General features: G+C 36.8%; 1 protein-coding gene across 1 annotated transcript; it reads left to right on the plus strand.

Moving 5' to 3' along the window:
• The first annotated feature begins 5,798 nt into the window (after positions 1-5,798).
• Positions 5,799-9,863, plus strand: LOC140889605 (uncharacterized). Its single transcript, XM_073297323.1, has 9 exons — positions 5,799-6,494; positions 6,578-6,602; positions 6,693-6,907; positions 6,995-7,111; positions 7,175-7,701; positions 7,746-7,855; positions 8,051-8,176; positions 8,258-8,371; positions 9,109-9,863. The coding sequence occupies exons 1-9, from the start codon at positions 5,799-5,801 to the stop codon at positions 9,861-9,863; spliced, it is 2,685 nt and encodes an 894-aa protein (XP_073153424.1).
• The last annotated feature ends 221 nt before the right edge of the window (positions 9,864-10,084 follow it).

Below are 10,084 nucleotides of genomic sequence, written 5' to 3' on the forward strand. Positions count from 1 at the left end.
TTCAGAATTTTGTTATGAACTAATTTTTTAGAGTCTAGAGGTCGGATGGAACCTGGTGTAGACACTTTCATTAATTTTTGATTTTATTGAATTGAGTTTCTTCTAGATTAATTGTTTTTTCTAGAATTGATTGTCTTTTCAATTACTTGATAAATAATTGATTTGTAATATTTATTTAAAATCTGGCACTCGGAAGAGGAGATTTTGAATAGGACCATTAGAAACTACACTGTTAATTATTTATATAGCTCAGAAGAGTGTATAATTTTAACAGAGCTTTTAAAAAGAACATTGTTTTGTGATAGATCACTGTGATAAATTCTTAATAGGGATATTAGAATTGAATTGTAGTTGATAAAAATTATTTTTTGCTCGGGAGAGGGAAATAATAAACTTAAGTGTTTTTGGCTATTAATTGACTGGAATTCATGAAGATTAATTAATTAGGATTGATTGTTGTTGAAACCAGATGAAATCTAAACCTCTAGACCATTATTCTCTGATTGATTTTTATCTGAAAGTTGTGTGCGTGCTTATAAAAACTTCATTGTTATTTTATTTTTCTGCAAAATTCTGAAAGTTTGATTTTCTAGATAAAGTTTGGACTATTTTAATTACAAGTACTGAATATTTTCATTTTACTCCCTGTGGGATTGATATCTGATTTTATCACTATATTAAAACTTGACACTCGTACGCTTGCGAGAAATTTTCACAACACTGAGTTGGGAGGCCAACGTGAACATGTGTGGCTATGCACAGCGGAGGTGCGCAGAATTCTTGAGCTGGAGTTCTGGCCCTAGACTGAGCCATGTACACCATGGCTCAAGCCAGGGCTGTATCGAGGTGGTCTAGCAGGAACCTGGTGTGGTTTTGCGGGCAAGGCTCCGAGCATGGGCGGCCGGAGCATAGGGGCCAATGGGTTTTGAATTGGACTGTTGGTGGTGGTGGTGTGTGATCTGCGCAGGGTACTTTGTGGCTCATGGACTAGCAATGAAAGCCATGGCTCGAGCCGTGTCCTGGTCAAATGGTCCGACAAGACCCTGGGGTGGTCCTGTCGGCGGTACTCCGGCCACCGAGTTGGACGTGGTTAGAATATGGACTGCTATAGTGTGGTGCGTGAGTTGTGGTTGAGCTGGGTGAGTGAGTTGTTTGGGTCAAGTCGGGCAACCTGGATAGGGCTCTGGCGGGTGAGTGGTCCGGGTTGGGTCAAGTGGTTTAGGACCATAAGTTATGAGTTTGGGTCCTGGTTATTTTATTTTGGGCCGGGTTATTTTAATTTAGGAGTCCAAGTTTATTTGGGATTAAAATTCTTATTGGGCTTGAATTTTATTTTTTGGGCTTAAATATTATATTTAGACTTGAATTAATTTTTACTTGGGCTTGTTAATTTAATTAAGTTTATTTGTGCCAAATTTAATTAAATGGGCCTTAATTTGTGTGATGAGCTTAAATAGTTATTGGGTCAAGATTGCTGTGCCGAATTAATTGGGCTTGAGGGAATTTAATTGTATTGAGTCAATATAAGTCTAATTGGGTAAATCTATGGATAATTGGGCTAGTCCAAGTATTTTTGGCAAGGGTAAGTATTAATGGGTCTGACTAAGTCTAAGGGCTTAAGTTAAGGGGGGCCAGCAACTCGTACTAGCCACTGACAAATAAAATAGTTCGTGAATATATATTTAATAGATGTTTATGTATATTTTGATATATGTATGATTTTTATGAAATATGAATTAAATATTTATTACGGACATAATTTTAAGGAAAAAAATATTTTTTAAGTTCATAAATCATGTATGTAGATTATGATAAGATAATGGACATGCAAAAAAAATATTTTTGGAAAATTGATGTGATTTGTGACACTTATGTGTAAGGGCCTATGGATCCCCAAAGGTTGGGTGAAGTGACACTTATGTTTATGAGCCTATGGATCCCCAAAGGTTGGGTGAAGTCGCATAAGAGGCTAGGGAAGACACAAAGGTTGGGTGGATCTCGTCGCCACGTATGTTAGTTTATAGATTGATCTATAGTTTATGTTTTTGGTCGCACTTCACTGATATAATCCACTCAGAAAATTATTTTTATGATTATGACATGCAATTATTATGTTACGTATTAGGTTAAGTATTATTATTATGATCAAGATTATGATGATGTTATGTTTATGACTCAACATTAAGCATAAAGTTTTACGAGCATGCATGCATAAGATATCTCAAGATATTTTTATACGATATGTTCTTGCATGCAATTTTATCATGTAGTATTTGTTATTAAAGATAGAGCATGTTGAGCATCTAGGCTCATTAGATCTAAATGGCGTGTAGGTGAGTATGATGTTAGTCAACAAGATGTGGTGCTGACGGGTGGCCTCTGAGCATCCGTAGCTGGCTAGCGTACATGTGACCTTTGTAATATTTATTTTTTAGTATCTTTATGAGATTTTATTTTGGGATTGTATTAAACTAATTTCCGCATACGTTTACTATTTTCATTGTTCATGCTTGGTTTTGAAAAATGTAGTCGTTGCTTGCGTTTCGACATTTTACTTTGATCTTTTGCATTTTGCGTTATTGAACTTCCGTGCATGGATTTTCTTTAATTGTTAGACAATTTTAAATTGTTAGCATATAATCAATTTATTATGTATTATATTATTTTGAAAAACTTATTTTTAACATAGATGCATATATGTATGGGCATATATGTAAATTTTAAAAAAAATCGAGTTTGGGTCATTTCAGCTGGTGAAAAAGGTTCTTCGGTCATTACCAGAGAGATTCAGTGGGAAGATTTGGGTTCTTGACGAAGTGAAAGATACCTCAAAGATGAAGTTGACAGAACTTATAAGCATACTTCAAGTGTTTGAGATGAATACTACTGCACAGAAGAAGGATAAGGGAAAATCAACAGCCTTTCAAGCATCAAATGACTCATATGAGGATTATGTTCAATTCCACCAAGAAGTTCTTCAGTCTGATTTAGAGGATGATACGGTCTCACTCATCACCAAAAAGATTAATGACTATCTGAAAAAGATGAAAGAGATTAGAAGTCTGATCAGAAACATAACAATCCAATGTTCTCTAACAATCCTTTAAGAATTGATGGAACACATCAGTCACCAAGGAAGTTTCCTGATCCTCAAAAGACTCGACTTATGTTGGAAGAAAAGAAGAATCCTATTCAAAGAAGATAGACACTATACAGTGTCATGCATGTCATGGATTTGGACATTATGCCAATGAGTGTGCAAATAATATTTGAAAGGGGATGAACACATCCTTGAGTTATGAAGAGTCTGAAGTAGATGAAGAACAAGAAGATGAAGAAAGTCACACAGCTATTACAACACTATTGGAAAGAAAGAAGTTCTTTCAAGTCAATCCATTAGGTGTTGCCATAGGTATTGCCACTCCTGGCCGCAACATCTCCCAAAGGTCAGTATCTTTGACTTCCTCTACTGCTAATGATAAGTGTAATTCTGATGCAGGTGATGAAACAATGTCTATGGAAGATGTTCGTAGATGTATGAAGAGCTGTATGCTAACTGGTTTGAAAGGAATAAGATGAATTCTATTCTTTCAAAGAAAAATACTGACTTGAAAGCTGCTGTGTTGATAAGTGAATTTTGTGCGCTTAATTTATATTGATATTATTGGTTAATTTCTTGGTTTCGAGTGGATTTATGTGTAGTTTGTTGTTGTTTGTGTTGGATGCTAGGAAACACTGGAAATAATGAAATGATGTCGTTTGGAGCCAAAGTAATTAAGGAAGAGGCTAAACGAGCGAGGATGGTTCAAGATTTGGAAGAGAAAAATGACTGGAAGCCGAGCCATATGCACGCTCGCGTAGCCTTACCCGCGCGCCCGCGCTGCCTGAGGGAAATCAAGGAGAAGAATCTGAGAGATGTGCGTGCCCGTGCCGATTCTTATGCGCACCTGTGCGTCGCAAAATTCCAGCCGAGGAGCTTTTGAAATTATGGAAACTGTGGGTATTATTTCGCGCTTATCTTGGACGATTTTTAGGGCGTATAAAAGGGAGTTTTTATGACCCTAGGAGAATAAATCAGCCTCCATACACATAATACTTTGGAGATTTTTCTGCTTCTACATTACACGTGTGTGACGGTTACAGGCAGAGAAAATTCATTTTATTTTTCTTCTTCATAAGATCTAGGTGTAATCTTTTATATTTCTAGAGACTGCATGAATATATTATTTGTTATTGATAAGTTTTGACTAGATGCTGGGTTTGGTCAATTAAAATAGGAGGACACAAAAATATTAGTGGCTATCCCTTTGATTTTAAGGTTAATTGCTAGAAACTGCATGAATATATTATTTGTTAGCCGATGACCAGTGATATAATTGAAATACAGAAACCCCTTGAATCAGAATTTGTTTAATTATTGAATTTCATATCTGTCAGATTTCTCATATCATTTATTTAATTCTTGATCATTTTTTTATTTTTATTTCACTGCAAACCAAAAATCTCCCTTTTTATTTGTTATTCCTCGAAAGAAATAAATATCCGTTCCCTGTGGATTCGATCCTGCTCACTACTATACTCGTTTTGTTAAGGAGTAGGAATTTTAAGTTTGTTGGCTAACGACAAGCCTATCAAATTTTGGCGCCGTTGCCGGGGAACGGTGTTTATAAATATTTCTTTCAAGCTTTGTTATTTATTATTTTTATTCCTTTTTTATGCCTCGTTCTTCTCGTACATGTGAACTAGAATATATTCCAAAAATCGAGAAGACATCTCGGAGGTTGAGAAAAGAGGCGAGGCTACTACGTAACCAAGCATCAAATCCATCTCCTGGTTTGAACGTGGATTTGAATTTGAGCGAATCTGAAAGGGAATCTGACCCCGAGTTTGAAACGGAAGAAAGTGAGCACGAAGACACAATGGAAGAGCTAGCACGAAGAACTCTCAGGGAGTTGGCTAATCCTAATGTTACTCAACAGCCATTATGCATCCAATTCCCTACTACTAAAGCAAATTTTGAATTAAAATCTGGTTTGATTAATTTATTACCAACTTTTTGTGGTCTTGCAGGTGAAGACCCACATTAGAATTTGAAGGAGTTTCACATTGTTTGCACAACTATGAAACCTCAAGGGATTACAGAGGAAAAAATTTCACTGCGAGCTTTTCCATTCTCACTGGTTGACAAAGCTAAGGATTGGCTCTATTATTTTCTCTCTGGAACTATAACAACTTGGAATGACATGAAGCAGCAATTTTTGAAAAAGTTCTTCCCAGATTCGAGGGCAGCAAACATTAGGAAGGAAATTTGTGGGATCCGACAGTTACAGGGAGAAACTTTGTATGAGTACTGGGAGAGATTCAAGAAACTTTGTGCGAGCTGTCATCAACATCAAATTTCTGAACAACTTTTAGTTCAGTATTTTTATGAGGAACTCTCAGTTTTTGATAGGAACATGGTTGATGCTACAAGTGGAGGAGCATTAGTGAACAAAACACCTCAAGAAACAAGTGATCTGATCGCCAACATGACAGCTAATGCTCAATAGTTCGGAACAAGAGAAAATAACACTCCACAACATGTTAAAGAGTTAAATGTTAGTCCCATTGATAAAAAATTAGATTCTTTACATCTCTTTTAGAAAAAATTGGTTGTAGGACAAGCACAAGAGGTAAAATCTTGTGGTATATGTTTGGTTGTCGGACATCCGACGAATATGTGTCCAACATTACAATAAGATCCAACGCAGCAAGCCAATGCAATTGGCGGTTTTTTCCTGGACAACCACAGAGTTGATATGATCCATATTCCAGTACCTACAATCCTGGATGGAGAGATCACCCGAATTTCAGCTACAAGAACCAAGGAGGTCAACAAGGATTTCCACAACAAAATTATAACAAACAACCATCACCTACACAATCCTCTGACTCAGGTATGTCTCTATGAAATTGTCAAGGCCCTTGCAACTAATACTCAGAAATTTCAACAGGAAACGAGGGCCATCATTCAGAATCTAGGAAATCAGATAACCCAGTTAGCTACTACGGTCAGCAACTTGGAGGCTCAAAATTCTGGAAAACTACCATCACAAACGGTAGTAAATCTAGGAGAAAATGCAAGTGGAATGGTGTTGATAAGTGGAAAGAAGATCGAAAGTGAGTCGACCTCACCTAAGCAGACTAGTGAAGGAAAATATATGGACAAGGAGGTTAAAGACACATCCGAGGAGCACACAAAGGTAAAATCCACTTCTCCTTTATCTGGCATATCTAATGTGGTTGTTCCTCCTTTTCCTTCTAGGTTGGAAAAATCCAAGAAGAATGACTATGAGAATGAAGTGTTGGAGATGTTTAGAAAGGTGGAAATCAATATACCATTGATAGATGCAATAAAACAAATTCCAAGATATGATAAATTTTTGAAAGATTTGTGCACCCAAAAGAGGAGGCTGAGAGGTGATGAGAAAGTGAGTGCGGGAGAAAATGTATCGGTAGTGATAAAAAAAAGTCATTACCAAATAAGTTCAAGGATTCATGTATGTTTACTATGCCTTGTGTTATTGGGAATTTGAAGATTGAGCGTGCCATGTTAGATTTAGGTGCATCCATAAATGTCATGCCATATTAAATTTATTGTGCTCTAAATCTGGGTCCTTTGAAAGAAACTAGAGTGGTGATCCAATTGGCAGATCGTTCTAATGCATACCCGGAAGGGGTTGTTGAAGATGTCTTGGTGCAGGTTAAGGAATTGATATTTCCCGCAGATTTCTATATCTTGCGAATGGAAGAGGACTCCATGTCGAATTCGCCTCCAATTCTATTGGGGAGGCCATTCATGAAGACAGCTAGGACCAAGATTGATGTTGATGATGGTACCCTCTCCGTCGAATTTGATGGAGAGATTGTAAAATTTAATATTTTTGATGCTATGAAGTACTCAAGTGAAAATCATTCTATATGCTCTATTCATGTAGTTGATTCAATTGTGCAGGAAGTTTTTGAGGAAGAAGGTGAGACTGAAAATTTTCACATGTATGCACAATTGGATATGGAAGAAGAATTAGCTGAATCCTATGAAAGTTCAAAACAAGAAATTGATCAAACAAGGGTAACAAATTCAAGGGTTGAAATTTCATTCTCTCATAAAAAATTGCTACCTTTTGTTTTGCAGGCACCCAAGCTAGAGTTGAAGAGTTTGCCAGATCATTTGAAATATATATATCTGGGTGATGAAGAGACTTTACCAGTGATCATATCAAAGAAATTAACTGAGGATCAAGAAGAGAGATTGATCGCAGTACTCAAGGAGCACAAAACTGCAATCGAGTGGACTTTAGCTGATATCAAAGGCATTAGTCCATCGATTTGCATGCATAAAATTCTTTTGGAGGATGATGCCAAACCGATAAGAGAGTTCCAAAGAAAACTGAATCCGGTAATGAAGGAAGTGGTAATGAAAGAAATCATCAAGCTCTTAGATGAAGGCATAATCTATCCTATCTCGGATAGTAAATGGGTGAGCCCGATCCATGTTGTACCAAAGAAATCAGGCATCACTGTGGTAAGAAATCAAAAAGATGAGTTGGTACCAACACAGGTGCAAAATGGTTGGCGAATGGTTATTGATTTTCGAAGGCTTAACTTAGACACCAGAAAAGATCACTTTCCCTTACCTTTTATTGATCAAACTTTGGAAAGGCTAACTAGAAAACCTTATTTTTGTTTTCTCAATGGATTTTCAGGTACTACCAGATAGTCATTGCTCAGGAAGATCAGAAGAAAACAACCTTCACGTGCCCTTTTGGAACATTTGCTTACAGACGCATGTCATTTGGACTCTGCAATGCTCCAGGTACGTTCCAAAGATGTATGATAAGTATTTTTTCTGAATATATTGAGAATTGCATTGAAGTTTTCATGGGCGATCTCACTGTTTATGGGAGTTCATTTGAGGATTGATTGGATCATTTGTCCAAGATTTTGAGAAGATGCATGGAAACCAACTTGGTTTTGAATTATGAAAAATGTCACTTCATGGTGACTGAAGGTATTGTGTTGGGTCATGTTGTTTCTTCCAAGGGCATAGAAGTTGATAAGGCAAAAATTGATCTAATCACAAACATACCATTCCCCACTAACGTTAAGGAAGTTCGAGCTTTTCTTGGGCATGCAGGTTTTTATCGTAGGTTTATTAAGGACTTTTCAAATATCTCTTTTCCAATGTCCAATTTATTGAAAAAAGATGTGCCCTTAGAATTTGGAGAGAAATGCAAGGAGGCTTTTGACAAACTCAAGAACATTCTGACTACTGCACCTATAATCAATCCTCCTGACTGGACCTTGCCTTTTAAGCTTATGTGTGATGCAAGTAATTATGCAGTGGGAGCTGTTCTAGGCGAACGGATTGATAAGAAGAGTCATGTCATATATTATGCATCAAAGACGTTGGACCCTGCACAGTGCAACTACACAACTACTGAAAATAAGCTTTTAGCAATTGTTTTTGCTTTAGATAAATTCAGATCATATTTACTTGGTTCTAAAGTGTGGGTGTATTTTGATGCATCTCTGAAGTATCTATTGGAAAAAAGAGTCAAAACCAAGACTGATAATGTGGATACTCCTACTCCCAGAGTTTGACATTGAGATAAAGGATTGAAAGGGGACCGAGAATCCAGTGGCCGATCACCTGAGCAGATTGGTGAAGGAAGAAGAATCCATACCTATTTCTGAATTGTTTCTTGATGAGAAGTTATTCCAAGTTAAAGGTATGATTCCTTGGTATGTAGATATAGTAAACAATTTGGTTAGTGGAATTTTTCCCTCTTCCCTTAGTAAATCCGTAAGAATAAGATTCGATGTGAGGCAAAGTTGTGTGGGAGGAACCCGATTTATGGAAATTTTGCGCTGATCAAGTGATTAGGAGATGTGTTCCTGAGAGTAAGTATAAGTTGGTTTTGGTTTTCTGTCATAATTATGCATGTGGTGGTCATTTTGGACCAAAAAGAACTGCCAAAAAAATTTTAGACAGTGGTTTGTATTTGGAAACTCTGTTCAAAGAAGCTTATTTGCTTTGTAAAAACTGTGAAAATTGTCAAATAACAGGTTCTTTGTCTCATAGAAATCAAATGCCCCAAACTCCCATTCTTGTTTGTGAAATTTTTGACATTTGGGGTATAGATTTTATGGGTCCATTTCCTTCATCATGTGGTAATGTTTATGTACTTTTGGCGGTAGATTATATATCGAAATGGGTGGAAGGAAAACCCACCAGGACTAACGATTCACAGGTTGTTGTGGGTTTCCTCAAGTCTAACACTTTCATCAGGTTTGGAATCTCTAGAGCGCTAATTAGCGACCAAGGGACTCATTTTTGCAATAGAACTGTTGAGGCTTTACTGAAAAAATATGAAGTGTATCACAGGGTGGCCAGCACTTACCATCCCCAGACGAATGGTCAAGAAAAAGTTTCCAATAGGGAGATCAAGTTTATTCTTGAAAAAACGGTAAATCCAGGGAGGAAAGATTGGAGTATTCATCTGGATGATGCACTTTGGGCCTACCGAACCGCATACAAAACACCTATTGGGATGTCCCCTTACAGATTAGTGTTTGGGAAGGCATGTCATCTGCCGGTTGAGATTGAGCATAAATCATATTGGGTGGTGAAACGCTGTAACATGGACTTGGATGAGGCCGGAGAGACTAGAAAACTGCACCTGCAAGAACTAGAGAAACTACGTTTGGAGGCTTATGAGAACTCAAGGATTTATAAAGCAAAAATGAAGTTGTTTCATGATAACTTTATCTTGAGGAAGCAATTTACTGTTGGCCAAAAAGTACTACTCTTGATGTGGTGATATTTTCCTATATTTATTTGAGTTAATTTGTATTATTAGGAGAATTTACATTGATTAAATGCATTGTATAGTTCCTAATTATTGTTTTTTTTTATTTAGGAGAAGAAGGAGAATGAGCAAACGGTAGATGAATTTGAGAGGAAAAGATGGAAAAGCTATTGCGCAAGAATGAATTACGGAGCAGCAATGATAAAAAATCATTTTTAATTTTACAAAGACTC

This window comes from Henckelia pumila, chromosome 3 (assembly GCF_033568475.1).
Source record: "Henckelia pumila isolate YLH828 chromosome 3, ASM3356847v2, whole genome shotgun sequence".
In the NCBI taxonomy this organism is placed as follows: Eukaryota; Viridiplantae; Streptophyta; class Magnoliopsida; order Lamiales; family Gesneriaceae; genus Henckelia; species Henckelia pumila.